This window comes from Mesoplodon densirostris, chromosome 4 (genome assembly GCF_025265405.1).
Source record: "Mesoplodon densirostris isolate mMesDen1 chromosome 4, mMesDen1 primary haplotype, whole genome shotgun sequence".
Lineage (NCBI taxonomy): Eukaryota > Metazoa > Chordata > Mammalia > Artiodactyla > Ziphiidae > Mesoplodon > Mesoplodon densirostris.
In genome coordinates this window covers 176407319-176428358 of record NC_082664.1, presented here as the reverse complement: position 1 = coordinate 176428358, position 21040 = coordinate 176407319, and the positions used below count along the sequence as shown (strand labels likewise).

At 49.7% G+C, this 21040-nt stretch overlaps 1 protein-coding gene across 7 annotated transcripts in view; it reads left to right on the top strand.

The window, feature by feature from the left end:
* FRMD4A (FERM domain containing 4A) overlaps nt 1-21040 on the top strand; it is a 346032-nt gene that overhangs the window by 265544 nt on the left and 59448 nt on the right. For all 7 annotated transcript variants that reach the window (XM_060097751.1, XM_060097749.1, XM_060097748.1 and 4 more), the window contains exons 12-14: nt 8617-8693; nt 13755-13893; nt 20455-20596. In XM_060097751.1, coding sequence (XP_059953734.1) covers nt 8617-8693; nt 13755-13893; nt 20455-20596 — 358 coding nt within the window. The remainder of the gene's footprint in view (nt 1-8616; nt 8694-13754; nt 13894-20454; nt 20597-21040) is intronic.

The following is a 21040-nucleotide window of genomic DNA, read 5'->3' as shown; positions in this document are numbered from 1 at the left end:
AACTGATAACTGCCAACTCCTCTCCCCCCCCAAAAAAATATAGAAAAAACACAGGTTTCCCCAAAGTCTGTCCTCCAAAGTAGTCAAAACAAAAACGCTTACAGCAATCCAAGAAGAGATCTTTGCCATTGCAAGGGGAATGGCCCATCATAATTCCCCACCCGAGGTGGACCAACTGCTTCTCAGACTAATTCCCTCTTTGAAGCATCCCATTCACTGAAGTCTTCATAGGTGTGATTAGCCTTGAAGTTTTTTTTTTTTTTTTTAAAGGAAAGGCCGGAGCCCAGAGAAGTGAAGCCACACCAAACTGGGCCACCACGCTCATTGCTAGAAAAACCAAAGCTGGACTCAGGTAACGTGAATCCCTGGCCAGCTTCTTCCTTTGGATACTAACCCGCATCCATCCCCCAGAGGCACACGGAGGAGGGAAGAATTTCCATCAGGAGGCCAAGGATAAGAAAGGAAAAACACTTTCAGCTTGAAAGATTTTACATTTGCCAAAGCTTTATGGTCAGGTCCTTCCCCAAGAAAAGCCAAAATACACACAAGAAAATGATACAGAGAGATACCCCCTAGGGAGAAAATGAAAAGGAAATTGCATCCACTGAGGACAAATAAAATGGCCTGTTTTCTCCGTAGGCCTGTTAAATATCTGTGGATCTTCTTTCCCTCTTTCTTCCCCTAGTAATGACTCTGAAGCCAAAGGAAGCTAAAAGGTTTTTGATGGGTTAAAAAGAGGCCATCCGTTAAAGGGTCAAGGCCCAGCGCTCTGGGCATCTGTCACGGAGTTAACCAATCAGTTGAGAGCTCCTGTGGTCTGATACTGAGGGGTAGGCAGCCGGCCGGAAGAACATCTTGATTCCATTAGGTCTGGCTGTGCAGAAAAATTAGCTATTGTTTTCTTTGCTGGGTTATGTGGCCCTCTTGGAAGAAAATGGAAGCCAGGGAGCCCTCCTTCATCGCAGGTCCTGAGCACAGTGTTAGGATCACTTTGTGAGCTAATAATCTTTGGACATAGATCGCCTGTCTTGGAGGCTCTGATTTGGATCCCAGTCTGGCCCATTCAGTGTACTGCTGAGCTGTATCGTAGGAGAGTACTTTCCTCTCAGGGTGAATGTCGTGAGATTAAAAGTCATAGCAGGGGAAATTCCCTGGCGGTCCAGTGGTTAGGACTCTGCGCTTCCACCGCAGGGGGCACTGGTTTGATCCCTTGTCAGGGCACTAAGTTCCCACAAGGCGAGTAGCCAGAAAACGTCATAGCAGGAAAGTGGTCCAAACTGACTCTGGTCAAAATTGTGGTGGACCCAGGAATTGACTGGATAAGGATTGGAAGCAAAGAATCCGAAGAGAATACGTCAAACACCAACTCCAGTGTATGAAGGAGAAGCTGGGTTAGGCTTACACTTGCATCGTTAAAAATCCAAGGAACAAAAAACATTTTTTAAAATGCCCATGGCACTACATTAGCCATCTTTAAAATAAAAAAAAAAAAAATGCACAAACCTGTACTTCGGGCTACATGTTCAGAGTAATCAGAACTTTTTTTTACGTGAAGAGTAGCGTGTGAATCATGGCAGGAAGAGAACATGATGGCTCCTACTTGAGTGCTAACTACATCCTAGGCTCCCCTTGAAGCACTTCGTATGTATTAGTTCATCAGTACAGCAGCCCTATGAAAGTAGAACTGGTGTTGTTTGGAGTTGTATTTCAAAGACGAGAAAAGAAAGACACAAAGAAATTTCATTGCCAAGGATACACAGCCAGTAAGTGGTAGACAGTGTGACTTGGAGAACCATGCTTTTAATCAGGAGAACAGTCTGCTCCTTTATCTGCGGGTTCCACATCTGTGGATTCAACCAACTGCAAATCGAAAATATTCAGAAATAATTTTTAAATTCCAGAAAGTTCCAAAAAGCAAAACTTGCATTTGCTGCGTGCCAGCAACTATTTACGTAGCATTTACATTGTATTTGGTATTGTAAGGAACCTAGGGATGATTTAAAGTGTACGGGAGGATGCGTGTGGGGTATATGCAAACACCACTCCGGTTTTTTTTTTTTTTTTTTTTTGTGGTACACGGGCTTCTCACTGCTGTGGCCTCTTCCGTTGTGGAGCACAGGCTCCGGACGCGCAGGCTCAGCGGCCATGGCTCATGGGCCCAGCTGCTCCGCGGCTGTGGGATCTTCCCGGACCGGGGCACGAACCCGTGTCCCCTGCATCAGCAGGCGGACTCTCAACCACTGCGCCATCAGGGAAGCCCCACCACTCTGTTTTATATAAGGGACTTGAGCATCCTCAGATTTTGGTATTCGAGGAAGGTCCTGGAACCAAGCTCCTGAGGATGCCAAGGGACAATGGTATTCTGTACTGTATCGCGTAAGTAGGAAATGTTTAAAACAAGCTACTTTATTTTTAAATTCCAAAGAGTAGCAGGGTGGCATTCCAAGGATTTACAATGCTGACCTTCAGCCCGTGCTTGGGATGCAGGAATGCCCATACACATGCCCCTCCTTCTGCGGAAAAGGAAGCCAAGATAAAGAGCGACTTACAAAGTCAGGACTATCACTGAGGCCTCCTGATTTCCAAGTCAGAGTTCTCATCCCTAAAAAACGATGAACCAAAACCCAGGAGACTCTCGGCAATGGTCATGAATATTGATTCTGAAACAGAAGCACGGGACGTATCTTCATAAGCTGGTGGGGTGACTCCCTAGAGTTTTAAAAGCCTGATACAGAAACTATAGGTGGTTTTAAACGCCATCATGAAGTTAGTTCCTGTATCATGGATACAGTCTGCTTTGTGTATGTCGCCTCCTCCCAACTCGGTTGTAGGCGCCTTACACGTATAAACATGTGAGACGTCATGCCCTTCCTCTGTCCTATTAACATAGGTTCATGCAAAGGAGACGTCACAACTTGAATATGTGGAAGAGACATGGGGATTGGTTGTTACCTAAACCCCCAGGGCCTTGTTTCTCTCTTTTCTGAGCATAAGGTAAAATGTATTGAATACCCATGCCACCGATATAAAAACCTCTGACATATGGTGTTAACCCACTAGAAACAGCGCTGCGTCTGTTGTTCCCTAGAACTAGTTCTTGCGTGACAGTAAAGCCTCCTCAGGGGACACCTGATAAAATCCTCTGAACGTGCAGGCTTGGGGTTTCTGTGTTGTGCTCCCATTTTAATTCAAGTCCATCCCGTTGGGGTGGCGTGATTCCTTTTGTCCCGTATCCCTCACGACGTGTGGCAGCTCATTTTTATTTGCCGAAGTGCATAAATACACCTGGAGATGAGTGGGTGACAACCCTACTTCTAGAGGGTGAACAGAGCAGAAATGAAATCGGGAAGTGGGTTTTCTTAGTTGGTGTGTTTCGTCCTGAGTTCGGAGGTTATTCCTGGCTGTGAGTCTGATTCTTCTTACGAGAGAACTCCTTGCTGGTGTTTGGAAGGCAGGCAGGCAGCCAAAAGCCTTTGGAGAAGCGATCACTTAAACATTGGCTCGAAACAGCTCTGTTCTTGCTCATCGTCGGGTCCTCCTGGCGTGTTAGAAAGAGCCCAGGACAGAAGTCCCAAGAGTGGGCCCGGCATCAACTACTTACTTAACCTCTGCCCCCCACCCCGGGCTTGCTTTATCTGTGAGAGGTGGGGACTGGCCAGATGGTCGCCGGGATTCAGTATAATGGTTCCTCTAGAAGCAGCAGGAAGTTACTCAGAGGTCATTAAGAGGCTTGGTGACTCAGCCTCAGAGACAGGAGAAAGACGAGGCTCCCCCAAGTCCTGGTCAAGAATCAGAGCCACTAGAGCGGACTTCCTCTCAAGCCTTTATTTCAGCCTCACTCCGAGAGCTCACCCATCACCCCGTGTGCTGTGCTAGCGCCCAGTAAACACTGGCTGTGGAGGAAGTCGCAGGGATCCAAGGCCCCTCTGCCTGTCCCCGCTGTGCCTTCACCCACCCAGAAAGAACAGGACATGAGTCCTTCTTGGCCCTGACCTTCAGCGTACACAGGATGTGGGAATCTGGCAGACCAGCTAATAGGATCCAGTAACCTGGTCCTGCTCATTAAGTGTTTTTAGTGCATCCTGCTGCACTCAGGGCTCAAAGGCTCTATTTATTAGCCATTCTTGCCTGCTTTCTGTGGATAAACGTTTCCCATCTCCTCTTTTATACGTTATGATATTGGGGCCCGGAAAGGGGAAGTGGGGGGCCTGTGGTCACTTGGGAATCACACGTCTGGGTCAGAAGCCACGAATCCACATCCAGGACCAGCCATGGTCCCAACCATGGTTACAGGCACGCTCTCGATGAAACCGCTTCTGGATGGTTTCTCTATGTTTATGTTTTCCAGGCAAGGCCAAATGATTAAGGCTGTTCTTAATCATGATTCTTGTTGTTTGTCAGTCCCTGATGGAAAGCTATGGATACTGAGCCATCTCTGTATGGAAAACCAGAAGAACCCAGGTCTCTAAGACAAGAAAGGAGTGATATGTATTATCGTTTACAGCCTGGAAAGGAAATCCAGTGTGTAGGAAGGAAAAGATGTGGCTTTATGCTTCCTACCTAGAGTCACATTGCTGCTTGTTTGTAAAAATCATTCCACTCATAAAGTTAACCATCCATTTAGTGAGTAAGAGCTGTTCCCACTAATTGGGGGACCTATGGGGAAAGGAACATAGTTAGAGGTTAGAGTAATGGGCCAGGTGCCCTTGATTCCTATTTCTGGTTCCTTCACTGACGTGCTGTGTGGCCTTAGGCATTTTCCTCTAATTTCTCTGGGCCTCATTTTCCCCAAGAAGAAAATTTCCCACTTGGTCTTCTTGAGGGGATGCTAAAAGATCAAAGAAGAGACATCTGCTTTTTTGTTTGTTTGTTTTTGTGGTACGCGGGCCTCTCACTGTTGTGGCCTCTCCCATTGCGGAGCACAGGCTCTGGACACGCAGGCTCAGCGGCTGTGGCTCACGGGCCCAGCCGCTCCGCGGCACGTGGGATCTGCCCGGACCGGGGCACGAACCCATGTCCCCTGCATCGGCAGGCGGACTCTCAACCACTGCACCACCAGGGAAGCCCGAGACATCTGCTTTTTAAAGATGCCCAGATGAAGTGCATTAGAAAGGCCTTTTTCATAGGTATTAATAAGCCCTTTGATTACTGATAGACCGTGTGTTTGAGCTTTTAGGTACCTCCTTGGGCAGAATTGCCCATAGAAATTAGGCAAAATCCTAAGGGCTCTAGCCCAGTTGTAACCATCATTGTGTGTCCGGTGAGTCTTTATGGGGTGTCTGTAGCTGGTGGCCGGGTTATGATGGCTGTACTGAGCCCGGGAGGCTCCCCTGAAGTGACATAGACGATCAGGGGCCGTCCCCAAACCAGCACATCGGAGCCCAGTGTACCCTGTTCATAAAGGGAGGCCCGGTCAAGCGTCTGCTGTTTATCTGCTTATTCAACTCTGCCGGCGTCAGAGGGGAGGGTTTGGTAGGTAGGGTCCCTGTGCCCACCATCAGCCCACCATGGTGCATGGGGGCGTCCAGCTGCCTTCATCCCCCTGTTCCCCAGCACCTCCTGTCTCCCCTAAGTGGGGGGCAAAGGACAAGGCCGTTGTTCCCTCATGAGCACCTCCTCTTGGGTTCCTGGGACCTTCCTGTCCTGGAAAACCGCCCTCCTTCCCTCCCTCCCTTCCCAATATTTCATTTGAAAAAAAAAAAGATCCCTGCCTAGAGCAAACATGAGGCAAAGCCACTGCTCTACCCTCTGCTGGAAATGTCTACAGACAGTACATCCTCCTGGGGAGATGCCAGGAGCCGGGCCGTCAGGGTTCAGGGCTGAGAGCAGGGATCTGGGCCGTGGCAGCAGGTGGAAGGGCCACAGCAGAACCCAGATGGTTTTGTTTCGGTCCTTGGCAGACACAAGGCTCTCCACACCAGCAGCATCGGGGAGAACTTCCGGGGAAGGCCCGGCGTGTATTCTGTTTTGCAGAAAGTCGGGGAGGGAGGAGTTGCCAGGGAACCAACCCCCTGAGTGTTGGGCTTTGGGGTTTTTCACCAGGTTGGGGGGGGGCTTCCAACCCAAGGCCCAAGAGAGGTGCTCGCAAGCACACCCACAAAGAGAAAGCTTGTGGAGGTCTGCCCATCAGATGCACCTTCCCCCAAGTGCTGCCCAGCCCAGGACAGTGCCCGTGGCATTAGCACCAGTCAGGACCAGTGACATAATCTGCAGTCCCGGGACAGCATGAAAGTGCAGGGCCCGTTGATCAGTCTTATTGAGAATTTCAAGATGGAGACGGCAGAGCGTTAACACCGAGCACGGGGCCCTCAGGTCACACACCTGCGAAGCGGGTCCTTGCCAGGGCTCTGCCTTACCTGGGCAGGTGGGTGCAGCACAGGGGCTGCGGGTCCCCCTCAGGGATGAGCCATCTACCACTCACCCCTCTCTTCAGAGAAAAGGGGGTGGGGGGTCAGGGCACTAAATCTGTACACTTCCTTGAAGCTTTCCAGGATGCAGATCATCAGCCTTTATTGTCTTAAACCCTGACAACAGGACTTGAGTTTTAAAAAAAAAAAACTTAAGAATTATTTCGGTTGTTCTGGAGTTAATCTCCTTTATTCGCCAGGATTTGGGAGAGGTAAGAACAACTAGGAATTGCACTGAGATCCGAGTTCATTGAGCATTTACTTTGTACCGGTACCGTGCCAAGGATCTGTTGCCTCTACCTTAGAGGAGCGTTATTGCCATTTTACAGACGGGAAAACTGAGGCTAAAGGAAATGGAGTCACTTGCCTAAGGTCACACAGTTTGGATATAGGGGAGTCAGGATTCAAACGGATGCAGTCAGAGTCCAGAGCATGTGTCTGGCCACATTGTTCTGTGTACTACCTCCAGGTTATAAGTTAAGGAGCTGTTAGTTCCGGCGCTTTTGTGTCTGTAGCTAAGTTCAGGTGGACCATCTGTATATATCTAACAATGGGGGGTCAGAGAGGAAATTTTCACATTTCACTGAGGGATTTATCTGAAAGGGCATAAGACTCAGACCTGGGACTCAAGTAACCGCCTACACAGGTGGCATTTCATCTGTGATCTGACACAAGGCTATCTGAGCTCACGTAGGACTTGCTTTCCTTGGAACTGACCTGAAAGGAGAAAAAGAAGTTCAGTTTTCCTTGGACTTCAGAGCAAAATGTACTCTGAGCTGGGAACAAAAGAGGTATCTCTGGAATCAGAAAAAAACCATGTCCTCCTCCCTAGTAGTCAGACCAAGTAATTGTAAAATTCTGCAGAGCAGGTTGTGAGAAGCATGCAGCCGTTCTAGAAACAGTTTTTCTTCCAGCCCAGTTTGACAAAGGGGTGAAGTCTTCTGGCCAAGCCCCGAGGAGCCGTGTCCTGGGTAGAGCAGGGCCGGGTGGATGGGACACAGAAATAGTCATCTTGAAGGAGAAAATGTGAGCAGATCAGAGAGGGTCAGGGGCCCCAGTCTAGGATGAGACCCTAAAAAGCATTTTGCCTTAACTGAGTGGGTGAGGAAAGGGGAGATCAGGGGAGGAATCAGCCACTCCCAGGATGAAACTCTGTTTGACCCTTCTTAGGGCTCAATAAACTCAAATTCTCAGTCTCTAGAAGGGGCTACAGTATGCATCAAATATAAATATGAATGTTACGGGCATAACTTGAACCTCTTTTGACATTTCTCAGAGAGTTTAAGTAACTTCCTTTTTCATCCAATGAAAGAACCCCCTTCCAGAGTAATGCGGCAGGCTTGATTACCCCCAAACCCCTTACTTATCAGGCTCCCTCGTCCCAGGAGGAATGTCCACCAGGGCCAGAGGGACCCATCAGGCAGTGCCAGGAACTCTGTTTAGCTCCCACTGTTCAGAACTGCCTTAATTTCACTCTCTGCCTCCCTGAGCGCAGCAAGCTCCCGGCTGCAGCGCGTCCTGCCAGCCCCAGGACTCCTGCTATTCTTTGTGCTGCAGAAAGAAGCCGGGCTTGACAGGCTCATATTGTTATCTTGAGTTGCCTGCCCCCAAATAGAGTCCTAGGCGCCCCCCGCCCTTCTCGGGGAAGCTTCCCCAGCCGCCCCAGATCACCAGGGCGAGTTGGGCTCTTACACATTCATGGGCAGGAAGTAGAGTCCCGAGGGGAGGCTGGGAATGTGACCGCCTTCCCATTTCGGCACTGGAGGCAGGAAGCTCGGCTCAGCACCGCAGGCAGATGGCTACTGCTCCCTCCCTGCGTCAGCCCGCCCTCCTCTCCCCCCACCTCCCCCTCTCCTTGGAGGGAAAAGTCTGCAGAGCTGGGAACTGTCTTGGAGAATTCAACAAAGGCCAAGCAGAGCCGGGGAACCGCTTGAAAAGAACTTGTTTTGTTCCCGTTGAGAAGCCTGCAGGAAAATCCACAGCCACATTGCTGGGGTTCTGAACTGAAGAGCAGTGCGTGTGCGTGTGCGTGTGCGTGTGTGTGTGTGTGTGTGTGTGTGTGTGTCAAGCAAGAGGCACGGGAGGTGCAAACAACTGTACTGTTTCAGCTTTGATAAGGAAACTGCCAGCTGTAAGCTCAGCCACAGAGGGAGGACTACAGCCGTGAACCGCCCACTCTTGAACTTCAACTGCATTGTTTTCTGTCCAGATATTCCAATGGAGGCAGTTGGAAAACCTGTATTTCAGAGAGAAGAAGTTTTCTGTGGAGGTTCATGACCCACGCAGGTAAGCTGGACAAGTCCTTTTCTTCTGGGAGCGTGTGGCCCTGCCAGCATATTACTTACATTACTATTTCTGTGCTGTCACTGTTCGTGTTAATTTGGGGGGGGGGGAAGAGGGTGGTTGATCGGGAGAATAGAGTTCAAATAAGACAGTAGAGCTTTGTTTTGTTCTATGTGTTGGGAAATACAGTGGGTTTGTGTGTGTGAAATAAGCAGTTCCACGGTCATCTCATCTGGCTACACGTATTACTTGCTCATACGTGTGGAGTTGTCTTTACAAGCCAGGGCATTTTAGGAAAGATTTGTAGCACTTTAGAACAATCACCAAATCAAAGTGAGCAGTGGTCTGAGTCCTTCTAGAAAGTTTTTGCCAGAGAAGAGTCTGAAGGATGGCTTGTCAGAGCTTCTGAGAACGTTTCAGGTTGAAGAGTCTGCAGCAGAAGGAACCTGCAGCTGAAAGAGTTGTGCTAAGTTGTTTCATTCCGTGAGCTGTAATTTTAGGGTGTTCGCCGTGGTGGGTAGATGTGAAAGAAACACAAGTCTTTTTCTCTCCACCTCACGTTGTATCCCGGGGAGCACTCATGTCAAAGTCAACGCTCTCCAAGTCCAATACCAAACAATAGGGTCCCATTTTGGAATGCAGCAAGCCCTGCGTGGAGGGTTCTCGGGGCAGCATGTACCGTGGCTTTTCCTCTCTTTGTCTGCTAGTCCTAGAGTTATAGGCAGCCCAGAAGCGGCAGCAGAATTCCCTAAAAACAGACCTAACCCTCAAGGATAAATTGCTTTCAGTAGGTCCAAAAGCAGACCTAGAACAAGAAGGTAGCCCTGGGAAGACAGTGAGAAGATCAGGCCCTGTGGAGGAGGAGATGTGGATGTTAGGTGCTGTCCGTTCCCCAGCCCTGGCTCAGGGAAGAGGGGTTGTTGGCATCAGTTCCTCACACACATGGCTCTGGGCGCTCAAACAAGCTGAGGTGCCTCCCAGAAAGTTCTCAGCATGAGAATAAGATTTTGCCCCATCAGAGGGTGAGGCTTGTGGGGTGCTGTCCGTTCCTGCAGCCAGTGATAACCCAGGAGGACTGCTGTGCCGCTTGCCTGGCCATGTAATCTGCTTGAAACAGAACTCCTGTGTAGGGCGAGAACTCCCCCTGGCACCCCACGGTTACTGACAGGCAAGCGGAGAACATCTTACAGATTCGTGTCTCGTTGTCAGGCGATGATAGGGAGCGTTGGTAGTATAACAGCCTGTTCAGCGTTCTTCAGGGTCCTGTGATGAAGGGTTTCGGGATCCAGAGACCCTGTCTCTGCAGAGCAGGAATCCATTGATTCAGGCCAGGCAGGGGGGGCAAGAGATGCTGAAAGTAATGTCCCAGAATAAATATTGCCATAATGGGTCAGATGCAGAAAGCGGATGATTGACAGAATAAAGACTGGAGATTGGATGGTCTGAGAGGCTGAGCGTAGGACTGGACAGATTCTCCAGGCCTGTGCTCTGTGGGGAATTCTGCTAATGCAGAGGTACCTTGGAGGCATCCTTGAGTGAGTGGGCAGCGTGTGTGTGTGTGTGTGTGTGTGTACTCGTCATGTTCTTTCTGTGTCTGGGTCTATTGTCCTATTCGTGATGTAATTCTAAATTCCCTTCCCTTTCCCAAGACCCAGGGATATTGGAAAGAGTCCAAACCTCATGTTACTATCATGTGGGCTTTTAGCCTATTAAATGAAAGTGATCAACCTCACATTTGTTGAGTAGCTCCTATGTCCAGGCACAGTTACGTGTCCTGGGGTGTAGAAGGAAGCCCTGAAAGAACTTCTAGCATAGTTGGAGAGACAGAAGAAGGAACTTGATGTTTATTAAGTGTTTACTACGCACAGTCACTGTTCTAAACACTTGGATAGTTATCTCGTTGGGTCCTCGCTCTAACCCCAGACAATAGGTACTAGTATTCCTGTTCTACCTGGGACACAGGCACAGAAGAAGCAGAGTAACCGGCTCCAGGTTACAAAAAGCTAGTTAAGGGGTAAAGACAGGATATGAACCCAGGGAGTCTGGCTCCAAAGCTTATGTGACTTACCGCCATGCTATACACAGACAGCGGGTACCAAGTGCCAGATGGCACAGCCTATAAATGCTGAAGGTGGCCAGGCTGGTCTGGGGAGGCTTCTTGAGAAGGAGAAATCTTAGCTAAGGATGTAAAGCTCAAGGTGGGCCCTCAGGGGGATAAAGATGTCAGGCAGGTGGGCCTAAGAGAGAAGTGCAGGAGCCAGAGGCAGTCTGAGCACAGAACGTGAGCACGTCCCCTCAAGGAAAGTAGTTCTCTGTCAGCCTAGAGACACACAGGGAGAGGAGAGGGGAGGCAAGGAGAGGCCAGAGATGTGGCTTCCTTGATGGCAGCGGTGGAGACCCAGGTTGACAATGCATTTAAAGGCACCTTTTCCAAATGCTCAACAGGGCAGGCAAAGGGGATTGTTCCAGGTTAGCTATTTAGTTTAGTGGCCAAGCCAAAGCTCCAAGCCCATGTCTTCCGGGGGGTTGGAGCCCCGCCTGGCGCTGCAGTAAGCACTCCTCTACGGCCTCCTGGCCCTGCTCCAGTTACACATGTCATCCTGCTGCTGTTGCCTTGTTTATTTGAACACCGAAGAGTCATCTAGTCAACTGTACTGTGTTGGGATGGTTCAGGGGTCATCCCCTCCCCCAAACCAGGAAGGAAGCCAGGACCAGAGTTATAGGATGGCAAGTGTCGTGCAGAATTGTGTCCTGAAGATGGACGTCCTGGGACACTGCGAGGACAGGGCATGGCTCGGCTGTCCCAGAAGATGCTTCCAGATTTGCTCTACTGGACCGGTGTCCTAATCGATACCCAGTGTTGTTTCTGCGGTTCTGTGGGCTTGGCAAATATTCCGTCTTTAAGGTTTTGGCAAAGCAGGAGGAGTCGGTGGGCTGGGAAGAGCCTGAAGCAAACAGTGTAGAGAAGAGAGAAATTCATAATCGAGCAGGAGAAACACTCTGAGAGCATCTGATTTAGGTGCTCCTGGGAACTCCCAGACCAGCCAGCCTCTTCCCTCCCCTCCCCCGCCTTACCTGAAAAATACACCTAGCCTGGCACTGCTCTCACTACCGCCCCTGGAATACATTTCAAGTTCCTTTTCCTTTCCAATTCAAAATGAATTTACTCCCTGGATCAGCCATTGCCATGGAAGCCAGAGTGAGTATTCAGATCAGTTTCTTTTTACACATGCAGAGACCATGGGGGTTTCCTCCTTACTCTCTTGCTGGCTCCTTTTCCATTATTTTAAATTGTGTGTTCCTTTGTGAGCTGGCATTTTCTCTTAACTTTAGTTATAACCAAAGGGAAGAATAATACTCTGCTTAGAATCAGTAGCATTAACTAACCACCAGATTTGAATTCCTCCTTAAAAGTGGGTCTGGAGAACACCTACTGTTAAATCTTGAGCCCCCGGGGGAAGGTGATCAGAGCAGCTTCTAATCTCCTTCAAGGGAAAACTTGCCATGAAAATAATGTGATTATTCACAAGTCCTGACTACCCCAAGGTTCATCCAAATGAGATAGCTCAATCTTGAACACACATTGTTCTTCTGGTGTGCACATAAGATACCCCAAACCTCACGCCACCGTCCCATCACCTTGCCCTACACACACACACACACACACACACGCACGCACGCACATGCACACACATGTATGGAAACACATTCTCAGATTCACTTGCAAAATCATGTACCCATCCTATAAAGTATACTTCACTGAGAACATAATCATAGAACTCTTTCCCCTTGATTCCATTGATGTGATGAATTATGTTGGGACCATTCTTTCCCACCTTCAGTTTAAAGTCTGCCTCTCTGCTCCGTGCGTACGGCCTCCACATCTCCTACAGACGTGTATGTGGACGTGGGTAGTGGGTCGGCATTGGCCGGGCTCAATTCTTTCTGCCTTTCCTCTCCTGATTCTTTATACCCCGCCTGCCCTCTGAATATATTTGAAATTGATAACCAACTTTGGAGGAAGATTGCGTGAGAATAATGTAAGCAGTTCTGATTGCCTGAGATGCTGTGACAATTAGAAGAGGAGGTGCTCGTCCTTCACCGTAGGCCGCTTTGCCTGCTTAATAAAGGACATTGTCAAAGGCTCTTCCTGTCTCTGAAGTTTGTCTTGGCCCAGTGCCAGGAGCTGAAGATCAGAAAAGACCGTCCCATGACTAGAATGACCTGTCTTATTCCAGACAAGGCAGAGGCTTAGCCAAATTCTGGACCCTAAGCAGCCAGTAAATCAAAAGATTAGCATGATTCACGGTAGCCAAGATACGGAAACAACCTAAGTGTCCGTTGATGGATGAACAGATAAAGAAATTGTGGTGTATATTCACAACGGAACATCATTCAACCTTTAAAAAAAAAAAAAAAGATCATGCCATTTACAGCAACATGGATGGACCTGGAGGGTATTATGAAGGGAAATAAAGCAGACACAGAAAGACAAGAACTGCGTGATCTTCCTTATAGGTGGAATCTAAAAGAGTCACAGAGGCAGAGAGTAGAATAGTAGTTACCAGGGACGTGGAAGTAGGGGAAATGGAGAGAGATGCTGGTCAAAGGTTATACAAAGTGGTAGTTATATAGGATGAATAAGCCTAGAGATGTAATGTACAGCCTGGTGACTGTAGTGAATAACACTGTATTATATACTGGACATTGGCTAAGAGTGGATTTCAGGTGCTTTCATCACACACACACACACATACACAATGGTAACTGTGAGGAGAGGAAATGTTCTTTAGCTTGACTGCAGTGATCACTTCACTGTGTATATGTATCAGTACATCCAATCATCATGTTCTGTACCTTAAATAGAATCAACTTTTATTTAAACAATAAAATGAAAAGATGGCCTTTGCCAGCCAGTTTCGTGTGTGTGTGCACACATGCTCATCTGTCACCTTTATGCCGGAGCTTTTAGGACCCAGTGGGTTCTCGGTAAAAAGCTGTTGACTGAGGATCATAGTCCCTCATTGTAAACGTGTTTGACCCTTCTGTTTCTTGCTCTCCCAGGGCTTCAGTGACAAGGAGGACGTTTGGACACAGTGGCATCGCAGTGCACACGTGGTACGCGTGTCCAGCACTGATCAAGTCCATCTGGGCTATGGCCATTAGCCAACACCAGTTCTATCTGGACAGAAAGCAGAGTAAGGTAAGTCCCTTTCCTGGGACTGGGAGGGCCTATGACAAGACCAGACCTTGCACTGAGCTGTGAGCAGACGAGGGCCCTTGTCTGGATCTTGTAGCTGGGGGATTAGGAGTTGGATGGCTGGGGAGGTCCTGCATCCCTTGCTGTGAGATGTGCACAGGTGAGACTGGCCTTTTAGGACTATAGGAGGCAGCTCCTGAGATCAGCTCTTGAAGAGAACAACGTGTCCTCGGCGGCTTGGTCAACCACGGTCAGAGCCACTCAGACCATTTGCTGCAGCCAAGTAGGGCCCTTTTGAGGAATAAGCAGTCAAGTCCTTTTGGGTGTGTAAACAGTGGCATATTGTTTTCCTTTTGAGGAAAAAAAAAAAAAAAGGAACCATTTGCAACTAATAGGCACCACCTAACTGTTGAGGATAATTGCTGTGAAAACCCTCCAGGCTTTTCCAACTGCCAACTCCATTTCTTAAAAATGCAAAACCAGAAACATTATAATAAAAAAAAAAGGCAACAAGTCTGTTTCCCTAAGGTAGACCTGGAGCCTCAGGCCATAGTAAACAGTCATCCTCCAAGGGAGGTTTGACCCAGCCCCAGTTAGACACACACACGGGGCGTGGTGGTGGGGAAAATGACGTCTCCTTGGTTCACACACAGCTTACATCAACCCTCTGCCCCCATCTTCCTCCAGCCTTGTCTGCCTGCTTCCCTTGCCTTCCCCGCCCAAGCCACTCCCATTCATTACCTCTCAGGTGAAGAGCCATATCAAGATGGGCTCTGCATCTTTCTCAGAATCCTGCTGGCTTGGGACAGGTGGGGAGTGGAATACAGAACTTCAGAGGGAGATCGACCTTGGCCCCTGGTCTAGTTAGTACCACCACCTGTGGGAGGTTTTATCCCATCCCGTGCGTCCTAGAGAGGGGAGGAAGTGGCAGGACCCTGGGCTTACTGAGCCCAAGATTTATTGGATTGGTGCCCTTTTGGATCCTTGTGGCTTCCTCTTTTGCCTTATTTTCCTTCTGAGTGGAGTTGCTCCTTCCTTGGCTTGCGGGGAGGATTGGAAGGAGGGAGTTGGGATTGAGTGGGAGGTAAGAGAAAGATAGTAAGAAAATAGGACAGGAAGAAAGCAAACAGTCCCTCAAGTCATAATTCAGTTTCAATCACAGCCTTTCCCACGTAGGAGTCACGTTCTCCTTTGTAACACATTTTCTCTTCTCCAAAGTCTTCTTCCTCCCCCGTTTTGGTCATTTTCGGGGGTGAATGGGCACAGGGTGGAATATTTTTGTTGCCAGGAATAATGAGAGTATTCTACATCGCTGCTGGTCATGGTGGGCATTGGCACAGGAACTTGAGGCCCGATTAGATCCAAAGAAACGGGGCCAGAACCTTTTGACTCATGCTTTAGGTAGAGACAGTGGGTGGGTGTCAGTGTTTTGCCCTCCAGTGGCAGGAGTTGGAGGTCAAAACCTGCGACCATTGATTCCATCCTCTGTGTTGTTTGGCGATGCGTGATGCGGGGCAGAGAGTCTGGCAACCCACCTGGACCCCACTGCCAGTGCCTCTTGCCGGCAGACCCTACGCACACTGATTTTGAATGGGGAAGAGAAAAAGCCTATCTCAGTCTAAGGGTGGTATTATATTAGCTGTTAGAACCCTTCCTCCCTCTGCTGGCTTTTCACATTAGAGGATCTATGGGGTAAGGCACGAGGCCCATCCTTAGGGCTCCACAGCCCTGTTCTCAAACATGGTCTTACTGTGCAGTTGGAGAAGCCTTATTCAGCAGGCTTACAGGTCAACCCATTGATGTAACAAGTAAACCTCAAAAAGGAACTATCATAGATCACTTATTAACAAGAAGGGTCTTTCAAGAGACCAGACCAAATGCTCGTAGCAATAGGGAGCTTTCAGCTCAGCCACCCCTGGGGGACTGAAGGAAATGCATCTACCCCCAGGAGCAGGAGAATTTGCCCCAGATAAGCTCTGGATGCTCACAGTGCCTGGAGCCTATGTATTTCTTTTTCTTTTTTTTTTTTTTTAAAGAAGATGTTGCGGGTAGGAGTTTAGTAATTTATTTTTATTTATTTTTGCTGTGTTGGGTCTTTGTTTCTGTGTGAGGGCTTTCTCTAGTTGTGGCAAGTGGGGACCACTCTTCATCGTGGTGCACAGGCCTCTGACTGTCGCGGCCTCTCTTGTTGCGGAGCACAGGCTCCAGACGCGCAGGCTCAGCAGTTGTGGTTCACGGGCCCAGTTGCTCCGTGGCATGTGGGATCCTCCCAGACCAGGGCTCGAACCCGTGTCCCCTGCATTAGCAGGCAGATTCTCAACCACTGCGCCACCAGGGAAGCCCGCCCATGTATTTCTTTCTTTCTTTCTTTTTTTTTTTTTTGCTGTACACGGGCCTCTCACTGTTGTGGCCTCTCCCGCTGCGGAACACAGGCTCCAGATGCACAGGCTCAGCAGCCATGGCCCACAGGCCCAGCTGCTCCGCGGCATGTGGGATCCTCCCGGACTGGGGCACGAACCCGCGTCCCCTGCATCGGCAGGTGGACTCTCAACCACTGCACCACCAGGGAAGCCCGCCCATGTATTTCTTATTGGAATCAGTAGCTCAGCCTGCGGTGACTGGTGAGGAACAAGTTCCCCCGTAGGGAGGTCCAAGGACTCTGCCTTCCAGTTCTATGACCCCAGGCAAGTCTTTCCTCGCTCCTGCTTGCTTTCCACAGTTAGAGAACAGCAAAGGAAATTCCTGACCAGAATCACGGATGAGTCCAGTGACACAGTGTTGGTGAAGTTGCTTTAGGAGATGTGTGCTCTCTCTCACTCTTATCATTACTAATGCAACGTACTGTTCCTTGGCCGACACCTGTGTGTAAAGTTTAAATTCTCTAAAAGTTCCCCCAAATTAAGTCAGAGATGATAAAATTCACCTTAGGAATTGTGTTACAACACCTTTCATTTCTGGAATGTTCTTCAGACAACAGTGATGTGACCCGTCTCCAGTGGGCAGGATGGTTCAGGGTGAGTGCTGGCTGGCAGGCCTGGAATGAAGTGTTTCCAGATATTTCTGAACAGCAGTGTTGGCTGGCATACTGGCCATGGCTTCACACTCTACTGTATCAGGCCATGCCAACCATTCCTTTCTCTGAAGTGCTTCAGCAAAGCCCAGGCCTCCCGAGGGATGCTAATGAACCCCAGAAACAAGTGCAATCTAGTGGTTGGAGCCAGCAGATGTGGGTAGCTGAGAAGTCTACTGTTGTCCCCGGGCACTTGGTTATTTTCTTCTTTCAGGGTCCTAGTGTAAATCACCTAGAAAATCTCTCTCTCTCTCTCACTCTCTCTCACTCTCTCTCTCTCTCACTCTCTCTCACTCTCTCACTCTCTCTCTCTCACGCACGCACGCACGCCCGCCCGCCCGCCCACTCTCCCTCCCTCCATCACCAAAGACAGAGCGGAAAGAGGCTGTATTGGTTCCTTTGTGACAGCTCATTCAGAATGAGAGGTTGTGCTGGCATCAGTCACATTTGGTAAATTATATCTGCTGACCCCAGAGATCCCAAACGTTGTCAGCTAGATCTGGCCAACGTATGTACCCCAGAGCCAAGGAATATCTTGTAGAGTTCGGAGGAAAATACTTGAAAGCTTAAATTGTTTAGCCACTGTTCCTCTGAATTCAGATTGAGAACTTGTTGAGTTGGCCCCCAGTCCAAACATCTTCCCTTCTTCTTAATCTTTTTTTTTTTTTTTCCTGATCCAGTCTACTATTCTTCATTCCATCTAGATCAAAAGCCAAGTGAAACCATGTCAGGGGCCAATTAAACCTTGCTGACAGAATACCCATAATAATACTTAGTACAGCAAGACCCTCAGAGCAAAACATCCAAAACTTTGGAGACTCTTTTGCTTGGGCACAAAGACTTGACTTTATAAGGAGAGAATCTCCCCATCAGTTCATCTCTTAGTGCTCTCTCCCCACCTGGTCTCTTCAGTCACTGTGATATTTCCATTCTAGAGAGAAGCCAGTAATTTCCTAAAACTTCTAAGAATCTAGTCTCCCTTGGGAGGTGTGTCTGTTGTCCTTTTTCCGTATTTTGTTTCCCGCCTCTGAGATTGGTGTGGCAGGGCCGGAGGTGGGGCGGGGCAGGTCTTCCTTGAGATTAAGGAGATTCTCCCAAATCTCCAGTTGAGTCATTCATTGAAGCTCACTTAGCCAATTCCTGCCAGGCCCTGATTTATATCCTATTCCTATTCCAGTGTCACTGGCCTTGATGTCTAGCATCTAATTTCGTCCTGATATCACACCTCCGTGGTGTGGGTTTTAACAGCTCCATTTTACAAACAGGGATCTCAGTATCAGAGAGGTTGAAAATCAAGGTCAAACTGTGACTCACTGGGAAGAGCCAAGATTTCCGTCCAGATCTTTCTGACTTCAGAGCCCAGGTCTTTCACCAGGCTGAACTGGTCTGTGTCTTCATGAGTTATTCTTGCATAACTGCAAGCGTGGGCTTCTCTTGGCAAAGCCTGGGCCTTGGTAAAAGAACAGTGTTGAAAGAAAGGAAGTGATGGATTGTGCTTTCTGTGCTTTGCTCAGAGGATAAAACTCAGCCAGGTGGATGCAACTGATATACAAAATGAAGCAGAGACGCTCCTGCTTTCTGCTACAAGCCAGGAAACCCTGCGAGGCGCTGGCAGCTGGGATTATATTATGAGCAAGGGAGCCCTCACCCCAGGAACGCAGCCTGGTTCTGAATGCAGGGACAGAGTTGAGGTCAGAGAGGAGACATCAGTCAAGGAAGGACCAGGGAGATAGAAGAGGGTGAGGACGAAGATGGGTCGGACCCGGTGAACAAAACAAGCACAAAGTCTCAGCATTTCCTCTGCCCCTCAGACTCTCCTCTCATTCACGTGAGGAAAGTACTTGGCGGTCAGAAGTCATGGTCTTTCACCGATGTTGGCATCAACACAGAGGCCAGAGGAAGGGCAAGGCCTCCGGGTTCAGACAGACCCTGCTGGACCCCTGCGGGCACCTGGGCTCAGGGTGTGACTAAAAGGGAGCCGGGCACTGGTCTGCCCGTCCTCCGTGGCTTCTCCCGTGTGGCGGACAGGCCTTGTCTCACGCCAGTGAACACGCATCAGAACCTCAGTTGAGACCCTCCGCTGGCTCCATCCGTGCACCCCTGCCTAATCACCAGTGGCCACAGAAGGATCAGCACGTGGGGCTTCCCTGATGGCGCAGTGGTTGAGAGTCCGCCTGCCGATGCAGGGGACACGGGTTCGTGCCCCGGTCCGGGAAGATCCCACATGCCGTGGAGCGGCTGGGCCTGTGAGCCATGGCCGCTGAGCCTGCGCGTCCGGAGCCTGTGCTCCACAACGGGAGAGGCCACGACAGTGAGAGGCCCACGTACCGCAAAAAAAAAAAGATCAGCACATGTACAGGTTATACTAGGATTTATAGTTGTTTTCCAAAAGTCCGCAGTGCAGCGAAAGCCGCTTCCTGAAGCATTGTCACAAATTAATTTCTTGAAGAAGGGAAAAAAAAAAACGTCCAACACATGCGGGGCACACGCAAACCACCTCTGCCTCCCAAGGTGGGAACCAGAGCAGAGAGCTTCACTGCAAACCGTTGAGTTAGGAACGTAATCACGAATGCGGATTCCGCTTCTAATTGCTCTAACTTGCTGTTACTGTTTGACCAAGTGGGCCAGTTAATCTGTAGAATAAATGGAGTGGACTTTTAACCATCACCTGAAGACTTTGGCTCATATGTTTAGGTACCAAAGTAGAAGCAAAGCACCGTGTCAGGTGCCCCCTTGGTAGGAACCGAGCACCCAGATGAGCATTTGTTCCAGAAGCCCTTACACACCATGCTTGCAGGCTGACAGTGTGGTCCCTTCCCAACCCTCTAAGTTTTCATGGCTCCGTGGCTAATAATTTAAGAGTTTAAACCACCTTAGAATTTACTGGAACTTCCTAAATTTGCTTCAGGCATCTCTTAAATCATTCACAAAGCTGAAAATTATTTTTTTCCTCCTTCTTTTAAGCACGAGATCACAGTAGCAAGTAAAATTTCTACTGTTCATTGAGAGCTATGTAGGAGGCGGTGGGGGGGGTGAAGAGGGGGAGGGGAGGGGAGGGGACTGGCGGTAGACGGAGGCCTTCACTTGCCTCACTTCTTTTGACCCTAACAAAACCGTGAGCGGTAGGTGGTGCTTTCCCTGTGTTATACTTGCGAGTAATGAGGCTTCGTGAGGTTAAGTCCTTCCCCAAATCAGGACTCCACCGAGGTCTATCTGACTCCGAAGTCCACACTTGTAAGCCCTGTACATACAGCCTGTGGGATAACAGGCTTCGAAAATTCCTTGCCGTGTCACCTCTGGAGCTTTATCTGCTCCCACCAGAGAAGCTTCAGGGGATGAGCGTTGGGCCCTGGGGACACAGACAGAAAAATGCGGCAGTTCGCGGGCCGTGAGGCCGTTTGCTGGATCTCGGGAAGACAGGCGGGCGGGCGAGCGATCGCTGTCCGGAGGGGAGTGTCCCCCGTCTAACCTGTCCAACCCGGTGGTCTTTCTAGTCGAAGATCCATGCCGCCCGCAGCCTGAGCGAAATCGCCATCGACCTGACGGAGACGGGGACGCTGAAGACGTCCAAGCTGGCCAACATGGGCAGCAAGGGCAAGATCATCAGCGGCAGCAGCGGCAGCCTGCTGTCCTCAGGTGGGTGGCATCCGCCGCGGACCGCGAGAGGGGCCCCCCGGGGGCTGGGGTGCTCCGGGGAGGCAGGGCGGAGCCGCCGACTCTCATGTCCTGAGCAAGGTTTGTGGCCCAACGGGCATCCGAGGAAACGGCCAAGAGTGTCACCACGGGGAGGCAGGGGCGGGGGAGAAGCCGCAGTAGAACCTCACGGTGTGGGAAGGCCACCTAACTGCCTTCGAGCAGCCTCCAGAGCCTTCCCAGTGCTGGTGGCCGAGCGGCAGGAATGCCGCTCCAAGGACGGATGGCGGAAGGCGCGGGCTTCCTGTGTGTCACTCAAGGAGAATTATACGAGGAGGGGCTGAAGGTCAGGGTCGTGGTGCTTTTGCTGAGTGACCCACATTCCGTTCCCAGGGGGACTTCTCGAGGCTCTCCAAAGTACAGAAAACCCTCGATCCTCTGGAAAGG